This window comes from Leuciscus leuciscus (assembly GCF_965113295.1).
Source record: "Leuciscus leuciscus genome assembly, chromosome: 16".
In the NCBI taxonomy this organism is placed as follows: domain Eukaryota; kingdom Metazoa; phylum Chordata; class Actinopteri; order Cypriniformes; family Leuciscidae; genus Leuciscus; species Leuciscus leuciscus.
The window spans coordinates 36,922,151-36,936,048 of record NC_138740.1 but is presented as its reverse complement, the minus strand read 5'-3'; the positions used below and the strand labels follow the sequence as shown (position 1 = coordinate 36,936,048).

The 13,898-nt window shown below is 36.8% G+C and overlaps 1 protein-coding gene across 1 annotated transcript; it reads left to right on the top strand.

Annotated features, from left to right (window-relative positions):
- The first annotated feature begins 6,564 nt into the window (after nucleotides 1-6,564).
- On the top strand, nucleotides 6,565-13,693 carry pdcl (phosducin-like). The gene is made up of 5 exons (XM_082140637.1): nucleotides 6,565-6,715; nucleotides 7,997-8,180; nucleotides 8,394-8,575; nucleotides 9,550-9,831; nucleotides 12,912-13,693. Exons 2-5 carry the CDS (start codon nucleotides 8,006-8,008, stop codon nucleotides 13,194-13,196), a joined length of 924 nt encoding a protein of 307 aa, XP_081996763.1. The 5' UTR covers nucleotides 6,565-6,715; nucleotides 7,997-8,005; the 3' UTR covers nucleotides 13,197-13,693.
- The last annotated feature ends 205 nt before the right edge of the window (nucleotides 13,694-13,898 follow it).

Genomic DNA, 13,898 nt, shown 5'->3' with positions numbered 1-13,898 from the left:
CCCATTCGTCGTCATCCGACGTAACGTCTCCGTTCCCTACTCAGGGAACGAGGGTTACATACGTAACCGAGACGTTTTCACTTAACCTCCTTTCTGAAACAGGCCCCAGGAGATGGTTGGTGTCTTTAAAGGTTGAAAACATTTGAAACGCCTTCTGTCAATCGCTTGAAGCTCTCATTGGTGTATACTCATGTCAGTCATCTCTTCTGCACTGTGATTGGTCAGTACGCAACTGTATATTGTGTGTAATTTAAACTGAAATATGGTAATATATTTCTTTATTTAAAGTTTTAGTTACATTACATTTTTCTTGACAGCTTTGAAAACTGGGCGATTTCTGGTTCCCAGCATGCTTTGCATGGGACTGGCCAAGGAGAATAAATGTTGAAACTGTTCATTTATATTTTTATGTGTTTTTTAGTAAAAGGAAAGACCTGTTAGTGTTTCATGCTGTTGTTTGACGTCTCAAAGAGTTTCTGTTTCTGTTTTGGATTTTGTGGTTATCATTGTGCCGAAGAGTAGAGCTGGTGGTTAGGGTGTCGGTGGCTTCATGATGACTTACACTAAATTGACTAGAAGTGAAATGATGCACTAAAGTGGGTCAAGAGTATATGGTTCATTAATTTTTTATGTTAAGTAAGTTATATTTTGCATAGGCTACTAGCTGGGATTTGAATTGAAATAGATAAGATTAATTGGTTTCAGTGCCACCACTCAGTTTTGCTGAAATTAGTTTATTTATTTTTTTGGAGGAAATTTTTTATTTAAGCCACAAGTTCTTAAGTTCCTCTAACTCAATGTAGTTTGTTATGAAAAAAAAAAAAATGCAATTGATGCAAACTATTCTGCTATGCGAAAGTGTGCAGAATTTTTTTTCCACAAAAAAAAGACATACTTTTAGGGCATAGTATAAGTAGGCAAATTGGGACGCAGCAATTATGACAACCTGCCAAATATACTATTGGTCCCCCGCATGCTGCCAAAATAGCGCTGACCTGCTGAGGCATATACTCTTCAAGAGCCCTGAAAGTGGCCTGTGGTCTCTGGCATCAAGAGCAGCAGATCCTTCAAGTCCTGTAGGTTGTGAGGAGCCGCCGTGGACTGAACTTGTTGGTCCAGCACATCCCACAGATGATCAATTGGATTGAGATCTGGGTAATTTGGAGGCCAGGATGACACCTTGAACTCTTCATCATGTTCCTCAAACCATTCCTGAACAATGTGTGAGTGTGTATTATCCTGCTGAAAGAGGCCACGTCCACCAGGGAACTCCATTGTCATGAATGGGTGTAACAATGTTTAGGTAGGTGACACATGTCAAATTTAAGTCCACATGAATGGCTGGACCCAGGGTTTCCCAATTATCACACTCCCTCCACCGGCTCGTCATCGTACCACGGTGATCCTGGTGCCATCACTTCCCCAGGTAAAAGGTGCTCACGTACACGGGCGTCCATGTGATGTAAAAGTAAACTCATTGGACCAGGAGGCCTTCTTCCACTACTCCAAGGTCCAGTTCCGGCTCTCGCATGCCCAGTGTTGGCACTTTCCCTTTCGGTTGACGGAGTCCATTGCTGCGGCTACAAAGCCCCATACGTGTGTTGTGACACATTCCTCCAAAAACGACTCGTGCCACAGTCGACCTTCTGCCGTCTCAGACCGGACAGGATAGCCTTTGTTGCTCTCATGCATTGATGAGCCTTGGTCACCCAACACCCTGTTGCCGGATTGTGGTTTGTCAGTCCTCGGACCCACTGTTGATAAAGTTTCACCAATGCTGAAGAGGAGCAACACGCCCCTCCTTTTACAGAGATACTCTGACCCAGTCACTTTGCCAAAGTCCCTTCTGCCCATTTCTCCTGCATCCAATACATTGATTATGATAACTGATTGTTTGCTTACAATCTAAACTACCCAGACCTTAACATTTGGCCTTGTTAGCAGATGGTTAACGATATTGGCTTCACATGTGATAATATTTAGGCTCATCAATGTATAGGTTAAAATGAACAGAGCCCAAACTATCAAATTCAGTTGCTATTTATTTTCAGATCTAATAATCAACAATCAAACAAATTTGTATACAAAAATAAAAAAATTATTTGTACGGTGAAATGATAGACAAAAGTATTTATGAAGTTATATTCCTCCTCATCATCATATCTTTGTGATCTACTACATGTGAACAGAAAAATCCTGATTTTGGGAATGCAAATATTGTATTACTGTTACATGGTCTGTCTCTTATGTTTCATAGTGTTTTTGGTTTAGTCCTGTGACCTTTTAGTCTGTTTAATTATGTCATTCACCTGTGCCCGGTAATTTACTAATTCAATTCCTTTGTCTGCTCTGTATACTTAAACCCTCAGTCTTTGTCCGTTCTCGTTAATGTTTGAGTGGTTTTCCCCTGTTTCTCCTGATTCCTGAGTGTTTGTGATTAAAGTCTGTTTTCTTAGAATTATTCCTTGTTGTGTAAGTTTCTAATATCTATACCACGTTAAGTGACAATTACCAAAGCTAAACAGATGTTTTTTTTTAATTATCATATTTTATCACCTTTTTTATATAATCACATTTTTGTTATTGCAGTTCTCAGTATCTTTCAAAACAAACAAGAAACAAGGTAATATAATATTTTATTTCATAAAACGTCCAGTATACTTCACAACACTAAAGATAGTACAGAGAAATGCAAGCTATATATTCAGTAAAGAGTGTCTGATTGTAGAATGTGAAGATCTGCTGTATTCAGTGCATCATGAAGAAGGAGAGCAGAGAACAGCAGAGGAACAGGAAGCTCTGGGTGACACTCTGAGCCCCGTTACACAGGTTCCCCTCACAACATGTGATAACTTCAACTTTACTAACTGTTGTTGTGGTAGCATCACAAATCGATTTAGAGGCACAGCCTTTTGCAACCCTCAACTTGTCTTTGGAAGTCCCTGATGGAAAGAAAGAAAACGAAGGTTGATTCAGTCTATAAGCTGGCAATAAGTCTGCATCATATGTTTAAAAAAGATGATGGAGAGACAAAAATATCTTTAATCTTCGTCCTTTAGCAGATTCTCACCTGTTGCCGTAATGCAGCGATCTTCAGTCCCTGAACAGCTCATTATGTTCAAGCAGCTCTGTCCATCACAAGAGTAACATGTCTTTCCATTGGAGGCAATAGACCTGGGATCTACAGGAGGAAAACTGGTATTCTTTACAAAATACATCTAATGAAATAACACTTCTTTAGCGGCTCTGTTCAATCAATTCATGACAAACAAGCCACACCCAGCATTTTATTTGCCTTATTGGATGTCCTTTGTAAAATAAAATGAATGTTGACTTTAAAGAAGAGAGCCGTTTTCACATGATCATTAAAGTACAATACCTGGAACATCTTGGACGTTACAGCCGTCAGTGTCACAGCACACAGAAAGTGTGTTTATATTGCCCATGTTTATGGACCCACTGTGACAGTCAACCGCACAACTTTTACCCTTCATCATATAACTATTGTCACCTAAAAAAAAAGCATGAATTATACAAAAAATATCACAACTACACCTCATTTTGATGAAAAATGTATTATAAATACGTAAAAATAAAGAAGGAGTGAGAGTTAAAACAGGCATAATCTCACAGCTGCAAAGCAGAAGAGAAAAGAAAACTTTTTTAAAATGCAAATTGTATTGTTAGCATAAAAATCTGAGTGAAAATAAATAGCACAGATCTGGAACATTCTTTGATTGAAACGGTAAATTCTGACTCTAGCAGTCAAATAAAACAGTACATTTCAATAAATCACACCGGACTTACCAACTGATGATACCGACACTGAACTCATGCACTTGGAAAATCCACTGGGACATGTTTTAACCTTTTGATCTGCACAATTCGCCATTGGACTTTCACACTCATAACAGCTGAGAGAGTGTCCTATAGTAATAAAAAAGAGACAGTGAGAGACATAAGTGATCTGTATTTGTAATCAAGAACATCACAAACACTATTTGTACCTGCAGTGAAGAGAATGAACAGGAGAAAAACTGAGAGTTGCAGATCCATCTTTGATCAGGAGATGAGTGAAATAATGTGTCTGTTTCAGTGCCATTTTATAGTTTATCAGAAGGGGAGGGTCTTCATGAGAAAATAACCTTGGACTGAATAGGTCTGCTAAAGCCAGTTTGTTAATAATGACAAGCATAAAATTACATCATGGTTCACATTGACACTGCAATGTGAAGAATTTGGGCCTGATTTCTAAACACAGAACTGATTGAGATACTTCTTCTTTATGGACAAACTAAGTATTATACATGTGTGTAAAAGCATTCTTAATAAATGAATTAATTCAAATCAATTAATAAATGAAAGCCTCAGACCACTCATAAATCTAACACGCAATAAACAGAAACTATATGTATTTTACAACTTACAGTTTTTCTCAATTGCTAACACACTATAACTGGTTCAGTTGGCCCGATTTCCCAAACCATTCAGTCATTTCTAGAAACAAAGACATGTTTCTCAAAACATTTAACACATTTCACCTGTTTTCACACACATTCCAATTTTCTCAATGTTTTCTGCAAAACTCTACACAAAAATGCCTGCATTCTGCACAAGTTTAACCATGTTCTCATTCAGAAAACACAAACACGTAATATAATTACCTCAAGTGTCTCACTGTGAACTCCAATCACACATTTGTCCATGTGTAAACATTAAGTGACAAAATGGATGACACACCAATCACGATCTCAGGATAATATAGGGCCATGGGGGATTATGTGCTTTGGAAAATGGATCCTGGTGGGAGAGGAAGAGGAAGAGGAAAATAAAAATAAAGGGGATAGGGTCAAAGTACATTTGTTCCTGATGAAATACAAAGCACTAGTTGACCATGTTCTTCTCCAGGCATGACCAGGGAAGTTGGTCTACAGGCTCATCTACAGGGTTTTATACTTCTTACACATACAGTATAATTACTGCACACAGTAACACACACCCTCAAACTCGTAATTGTCTTACTTATTTGTAGCCTAAGAACTTATAAGTTCTTACATTTGTTATTTTAACAGAACTGAGAGACGACTGCCTAGAGGACGGAGAGAAAGTATTTTATCAGAAGACTAAGAAACTGCTCTAGAATGGCAAATATGGTCATTGCCAGTACCGTAGATGTGAGGGATGTGTTGTGTTTTTTGTTGCTACATAGTTTTGCATGTTTACCTGTTGCTATATCTATTTTGTTGCTACATAGAGTTTTGAGGAGAAAAAAGGTAACACTTTAGGGTCCAATATTAATTACGTTTTTGCATATTACTATAGAATATTGGCTGTTAAGTAATTATAAAGCACATATTAATGCCTTATTCTGCATGAGCATATTCTACATCCCTTAATCCTAATACCCAAACTTAACAACTAATTACTAATAAGCAGAAATGTGGAGCTTATTGAGGAAAAAAGTCATAGTTAATAGTTTGTTAATGAGAATTGGATCCTAATTTAAAGTGTGACCAAAAAAGAAAATAAATAAATAATCCCTAAAGACTTTATCCTGTTATTTTCTCTGTTAGTCAGTCTATGCAGAGAACTATTTTTAAAACTCTTGCAAAAAGAGAGCAGAAACACCAGTGTGTTGTGTGTCACAGTGCAGGTGTGCGTGTGGTGTGTGTGTGTGTGTGTGTGTGTGTGTGTGTGTGTGTGTGTGTGTGTGTGTGTGTGTGTGTGTGTGTGTGTGTGTGTGTGTGTGTGTGTGTGTGTGTGTGTGTGTGTGTGGTGTGCGTGTGCGTGTGCGTGTGGTATGTGTGGTGTGTGTGTAGGTAGGACAAACATGATGCTTCTTGTATGCCTCTTCTGCATATGTAAATGTAAATAGTTTTGATTTCTGGCCATATTGTTACAAAACAGATTAAAAAGAAGCATATATATTTGTGCATTTAATGCATACATTTAATAGGAGCTCTTCATATATTTTTGGCTTGGATTGTGGGTTAAGATGCACTTTCTGAGAAGAATACAAATAGCATGAGTGGTCTTCTGAAATGAAAATGTCACCTAGGTTTTGGGTTTTCTTCTTTTAATACTGGGTTCTGTTTCTGAGAAATGCTCATTGGTAGGTTGTGGGCTGGGGTTTTACATGAAGGTGAACACTACACCAACCACATAAAAATCAACACACAGAGACAAATATCTTACATGGTTCATGAAATGTACATGCTAATTAAATTACATTTAACACATGCTAAGCTAGCTGTTTATTTGAACTGAAATATATCAATATATATTATATATATTTTTTTTTTTTGAGTAACTAACTAAATAACTGGTATTTATGAAACAATTTAAGTTTCTCTAACAACTCAATGAAGATTGTTATAAAAAATACTGAAAAAGATGAATGCAAACTTGCGTTAATTTTTGGAGAGAGAGAGAGAGAGAGAGAGAGAGAGAGAGAGAGAGAGAGAGAGAGAGAGAGAGAACAGGAGATGGTTGTTGTCTTTAAAGGTTGAAAACAAAAGGTTGAAAACAAAAGGCTGAAAAAAAAACATTTGAAACGCCTTCTGTCAATCGCTTGAAGCTCTCATTGGCGTATACTCATGTCAGTCATCTCTTCTGCACTGTGATTGGTCAGTACGTGTGCTTGCGCTGTAGAGCCAGTGTAGAATCTGAAGTGGCTGCTTTCAGCGATTAGCAACGAAAAAGAAGCCGGATTTTGGTAAGATTCAATCGGGTTCCCAGATTATAAATGCTTTAGTAATCATAAAACACCTCTTATTTATAATACATATACTTTATTTTATTAGTAGTACCGTGTTGTGTTACGTTAACCGACTAGCTAGTGTACTAGCATGTTAACATATCATGCTAACAAACATTCATAGAAAATCTCATTTTTATAATCTAGTTTTTGGTCAATTTTTAATTTACAAATCAAAAGCCCTGTGAGTGAATGGTATTGAATATTCATTTAGATAGTTTGATGTTTCTTAAACATAATCTGATGTATATATCAAGGTAGCAGATTATGTTTGACAGATTAGCTAATATCTGTTTACTTTTTTAGACGGGATAAATGTAAAACGTTATACATATTTCTTACGAAATATAATTTATGATTGTATGCATTCATATGGAAGTTATTACATGTTAAAAATATGTTTTAAAGCCATTAGTCCTAGATATGAGCTCCAGAGGGGATGAGGGCTAATTGGATTTCTCGCCAGCTCTAGTCTGTTTCCCTCATGAGATTATTTTGAACTAGATCTTCATTTCTTGAAGGAATATCCAACACTTGATGAGCAGCAAAAGGATAGTGTTAGTGTATAAATAAAATTGTGTTCAATGTGTGTAATTTTATTGTTCAAATGTGATCCAGAAAAGGTCAAGTAATCCAGAAGCACGAGAGAAGCGAACCCAGATTTTGTAAACGAATATGACAGGATACTAACACACACACTAATTGTAAATGTATTTTTAGAAAATATTTTTTAACTAATATACCGGCATTTTATTAGACTGCATTCTTTTGTACAACAAAATATGCAATTGTAGTATTTGGTACTATTAACAATACTTTTACAGAATGTATTACATTAATGTTACTTTCTTCATATGCTAATGTACTTAACATTTCAAATAGAATTAATGGATTAACTTAAGTTAATTTATACATAATTTACAACATAAACATGAGTGTATTATTTAGAAAATAACATTAACCTAGATTAATAAATGATGTAGATCAAAAATGTTGTTTATTGTTCATGATACCTAATATGCATTAACTAATGTTAACCATTTAAATCTTGTAACGTGTTACCTTTAATTATTTAGAGTCTGTGTTGTGTCATGGGAATTTGTCTGTGCTCTCTGCTTAACTAAAAAATAAATTAAAAAAAAACGGCTAAACTGCTGGTTTTGATGCTTCTTAATGTCTTATGAAACTTCTAGTTTTAACCCTTCTCGGTGTGTTATATCTCTCTCACCTTTGTCTCAGGGTGTAGTCATGACGACGCTGGATGATAAGATTCTAGGAGAAAAGCTGCAGTATTACTACAGCAGCAGTGAAGATGAAGAGAGCGACCATGAGGAAGAGGAGAACGCATCCAAAACCATCCGTGACCAGGAGGTGCTGGATGTGGAACTGGACTACAGTGCGGATGGCAGTTCGGTCAACACCGGTACGCTTAAACCTGAAATGTGTTCTTTTCAATTTGTACTTCTATTCCCAACAGCCTCATTTTTATTCACTTGAAAGTAAATAATGCTGCCTCCACATTCATCAACAACACATCCGTAAAGACTGTTGAGACATCTGACTCAGAGTGTGTGTGTGTGTGTGTGTGTGTGTGTGTGTGTGTGTGTGTGTGTGTGTGTGTGTGTTACTCCCACAGGGCCGAAGGGTGTGATCAATGACTGGCGTAAATACAAGCAGCTGGAGAACGAGCAGCGCGTGGAGCAGCAGAAAGAGATGGAGCGGCTCATCAAGAAACTCAGCATGACCTGCAAGTCGCATCTGGAGGAAGAAGCCGACAGACAGAAAGAGAAGGACCTGCAGGATAAGATCGCAGGCAAAGTGAGAATCACTCTATACTAGGGCTGTCACTAACGATTATTTTGGTAATCGAGTAATCGGGCGATTTATTTAGATGATTAATCAAGTAATCAGATATTTTTTTGTGGTATTAAAAATAGACCTAAGCCTTTAAAATAACTTAAAATACATATATAATAATTTACAGCAGATTAAATTCTTGTTTCATTTCGGCCAAACAACATTTATTTCAAATTTCCACTTAATCTTTAATATTTGGCCACTTCTTTACGATAGAACTGCTACAGCCGCTGTAATTTCTTGAATAAAAATATGTGGACATCAAAACATGCAAACTCAGAGTGAGGGTTAAAACTTTTATTTTGAAATCTTGATGAACAGTTAGCATATTTAGAAACAAACCAATGTATTCTCCATTGTTGGCATAGGTTTATAAATGATTTACATTACAAATCTGAAGAAATGGTGCACATTGCGTTCCCGAGTTTGAGATGCTCCACGCATGTAAATGATAACAGTTCGTGTGGAGCAGCATTTGATTTCGTGCGTAACCTACATGCATGTAAATAATTAAAGCGCACGTATTAAACCCGCAGGTCATATATTTATTTCATTGAATCACAGCCTTTGGGAATTCACAATAGCACTAAGTTCCGTTGTAAAGATCATCAATTATTAAATTAGTTAATTTCCTCTATAAAGCAATGCTGCATAAAACAGTGATATCCTCATTCCTCGTCCAGCTCAGTTCAGTTCTCATCCAATAGTGTCAGTGCAGATGTTTCAGGCTGCATCTCAAGTCAGAAATCAGATTGTGGATCGTAGCATTCAAATATTTCATTCAGTTCCTTTTGCTTGAAGATCAGATTCATCACACGCAGGCGAAGCTGCTCATAGGTCTGTGCGGAGGACTTGTCTGGTTCTTTGCTGAGGATCTCTGCCGAATGTCAGCAGCAAAATTTCACTCTCCTTTTTTACTTTTCTTCCGTCTTCAGATGAACCTCCGTGTGGATGAAGAAGAGGAGGAGGAGGATGATGATGATGAGGCCTTCCTCCAGCAGTATCGTCTGCAGCGCATGGAGGCGTTGCGGCGACAGCTGTGTGGAGGGCGGCGCTTTGAAAAGGTCTTTGACATCTCGTCGGGGGAGGAGTTCCTGCGCGCTGTCGACGAGGAGGGCAAGAACACTCTGGTGCTGGTCCACATCTATGAGCCAGAGGTGCCCGCCTGCCAGGCCATGGATGGCAGCCTGCTCTGCCTGGCACTGCAGTACCCAATGGTAACACATGAAGAGATTGTTTCATCCTTCATTTGTCTTAATGTTTTATGATGTTTATCATTTATGTTTAATGCTGGTCAGTTTAGCAATTGAATATTTAACAAGAATAATATTTTATTATTATTATTATTAACAATAATATTGATTAGTACTATTATCATTATTATTTGTAGTAGTAATCTTTAGTATTAAAGTGATTATCATTTATTCACCCTAAATTACTTTTTCTTCGATGAAATGCAAAAGTAGATTTTTAACCAAATATCTATACCCGCTTTTTTTCCATATAATTGAAAGGAGCTGGCAATAAAGTCTGTCAAGCTTGAGAAAGAGCTGCCCCAAAAAATCTGATAAAATGACTTTTATTTAGGGTTATTGTAGTTAATTAAAGCTAAAAAAATATATATATAAATTTAAAAATAGATTTTCGTTATTTAAATGGTTGCTGAAAAAAAAAAATATATATATATATATATATATATATATATAAACGTAAACTTAAATTTCAGCTAGTTTCTCATTATTTCAACATTTCTACGTTTTTTTTTTATAAACGGTGTACTAAAAAACTAAAACTGAAAATAAAATGAAAAAAACACAACAAAATGACTAAAGGCCCGTTCACACCAAGCACGATAACTATAAAGATAACGATAAAGATAACTATATATGCGTCCACACCAACGACCGATAACGGTCTTTTTATTCTAAGCACGCACGCGCCCGCGCTGTCAATGATGGGATAAAAACATCGCCTAGTCAACACCTTTATGTATACAACGCCTTTTTCACTGCAACTTCAGCAATGTTGTCAAAACTAGCGCTGGATAGCCTACCTGAGGTAATTTTGTTACACTATGATAAACTGCATAATATCTCATCGTTAATACTTCTCACCATTTATTCCCAGGATACGACCGATTGCTTTCCATATATCCATATTTTTTAACGTATCCTTGAAAAGGGGGTTTGACTTGTCAAACAGTGGAGTATTTTTTTGTACCTCGACGATTAACTTCTCTGCAATGTCATCTGCCATTTTAAATGCGCGAGACCTTTAAATTAGAATGGATTCTGATTGGCTGTCAGTGTTTTATCGTTGGACAGCTGGAAAAAAAATCGTTCTGAAAGTGATCCCAACGATATCGTTCCTCATATCTTTATCGTTATAGTTGTGGTGTGTAGTGTTGCTTTCGTCAACGAAAATTATGACGAAATATTGTCGTCAACGAACCGTTATCACCTGACGAAAACGAGACGAGACGAGACGTAAATGCTGGTCATGTGACGATGACTAAAATACATGTATAATGCAATATCGTTGACGAATAAAAACGAGACTAAATGTGGTTTAACGAAATAAAAACTATGCTAAAATGTCTCTTCATTTTCGTTGACCAAAACGAGACGAGACGAAATGTTATAACGTCACGACGAATGAGAGAGTTGTGCGTGAACCTATAGCTTATCGGCTTTAAATTCTGGTTTGCGATCTGGTCACCCGATTATCAGCGAATTTAACAATATTACTCCATTACTTATTCTATTAAAATGTCTCATTGATATTTGACACATTCATAATCATTACTTTTGCCGGTTCTTTGTGACAGCTGTATGTTATTGGCAGCGTCACCCGCGGTTACATGAACGCGTCACCGCATCAGAACATGGAGATTTTATTTTAGAGAATAATCGCACAACCTATTCGATATTCTATAATTAAATAAACTAATCGAATATCCAAAAATCGTGACTCATCCCTGCATGGAATCTCTTGTTTCTTTTCCCAAATCTTCACTCACGTCTCACCCATTTTCTAAAGGGATTATAAACGTTTCTTCATTGGTTCGCTTTTAATTAGGCCTATTATATTCGTATTCTTTACTGTGGTAAAGTAGAAAAACGCTGTAGGACAGATAGCCTACAAAATAATTTTTTCACAGTTTGTGCTTGTTGGGCCTATATTAGACATAGGTCATTAGACATTAGTCAAGTTTAGTTGTAAAACGCGTTTCACACGCGCGGGTGATTTTTAGTTTCACTTTCTCTGGCAGCGCAATCTCAAACATAGAACAAAATAAATATATAATTTCTAAATATTTCGCCCTTGTGGAGGATAAAATTCGCTCTTCAGACCAATTTACATCAAGAAACACGAAGATATCATAAAGAGATCGATGGTCTCTTTCCTGCTCGTGTCCCACATCCCTCTCAACGCGCAGAGTGGTAGGCTATATCACGCGTCTTTGTGTGGAAATATAAAACGAGGTTTTTTTTTAGTTTTTTTTTTAAATAACCCCCCAACCACTGCCGGTAGTTGGTCCATTACCGCGGTGAAAAAAATATATAAAATAACTGCCACCATCACAGCCAAAGCTAAATATACTAAATATAATAAGATAACCTTGTTTGCAATTCTATATTGACTAGGGTAAATAGAATTGCATTACTAAAAAGAGACTAAAATACAATTTCCATTGACTAAAATGTCATCAGTTTTCGTCGACTAAAACTAGACTAAAATGTCATCAGTTTTCGTTGACTAAAACTAGACTAAAATGTCATCAGTTTTCGTCGACTAAAACTTGACTAGACTAAAAAGAGTATGAACGTGACTAAAACTAATAAAAACTAAAATGACAGCTTGACACAAAGACTAGACTAAAACTAAAATTAAAACAGGCCGCCAAAAACAACACTAGTGGTGTGAACTCTGTTATTCTTTAATATGGAGAACGATTTTTAGAATTATATCTTTATCGTTATCTTTATAGTTATCGTGCTTGGTGTGAACGGGCCTTAAACCTTTAAGTAAAATTAAAGTGGAAAAATTTTAAAATATTCAAAATGAACTAAATTAATTCTAAAATATAAATAAATTAATAAAAGTATCAACCTAATAGTGTCTCAATGATACTGAAATAACACTTCTTAGCTACATTTAAATTATTCTGAAGTCATTTGATGGTTTTGTATGAGGAACAGAACAGAACTAAATTGGAAAATATTCCATATATCAGTGATTATGGTATGCATGAGAAAGGTTCCTGCTCATCTCTGTTCCTGTGTGTGACCCGCAGGTGAAGTTCTGCCGTGTGCGCGGCTCTGCGGTCGGCACCAGCGCTCTCTTCCGCAGTTCGGCTCTGCCGGCGCTGCTGCTGTACCGCGGAGGCGAGCTGGTGGGGAATCTGGTGCGTGTGTCCGATCAGCTCGGAGATGATTTCTACGCCACAGACGTCGAAGCTCTGCTGCAGGAATTCGGCCTTCTTCCAGAGAAATACTCCCAGCCAAACTCACACTCGTCTATTCGAAATGCCGCTGTCACTCACCCTACCGATTCAGACAGCGACCTGGATATAGACTAAATGCGTACATACAAATGTCTGCATACATACATGCACACCAACACATAGATACAGAAGATTACACTCTCTTGTTTGCGTTCACATAGTGATTCAGGCCCAGTATAGTGACCAAAATCAGCGGTTGCAGCTCAAGATACACTACTGTAAACACAGGATCTCTGTACAAACGTTACGCCTGATATGAGAGATCCATTCACAGATCATGATTACTGGACCAAAACAGTGGATATCATTAGACATAGGTATGTGTGTGTGTGTGTGTGTGTGTAATTTCAGACACTTCCAGAATCAGGAGTGTTTCTTTATGCAAACAAAAATGCAAAACCCTTCATAGAATCCTGCTTTGATGTTTCACTATTTATTATAGTTTTAGATTTATGTGTTTGTTTATTTGTGTGTTTTCGGATATCTTAGTTCGCTTTATCCTCTGTTAGTTTTATACATTTTGTAAACATATCCATCAAGACAAATGCAAAAATTAAAAAAATTATTCTAAATGGACCTTGTCTTGTGGTTACTTTCATATGTGTGCATTCTTTCTCAAAAATTGGATGAAATTCTTGTATATTTTCTGTACATGCTTTCTTTCTGCTGGTATTTAATACAAAGCTCATGTTTTCTGCTGCATACATTTTCCCACCTTTTTTGTGTGTGTGTAATGTATATATTTAATACTAGTTATGTAACAGCTGTTGCAGTCCC

Excerpts from the sequence above, each read along its gene's own strand:
- pdcl (XM_082140637.1), top strand. The coding sequence starts at position 8,006 with ATGACGACGCTGGATGATAAGATTCTAGGAGAAAAGCTGCAGTATTAC. Across the intron at positions 8,181-8,393 it reads TGGCAGTTCGGTCAACACCG|GGCCGAAGGGTGTGATCAAT; the intron begins GTACGCTTAAAC and ends TTACTCCCACAG. Across the intron at positions 9,832-12,911 it reads TGGCACTGCAGTACCCAATG|GTGAAGTTCTGCCGTGTGCG; the intron begins GTAACACATGAA and ends TGTGACCCGCAG.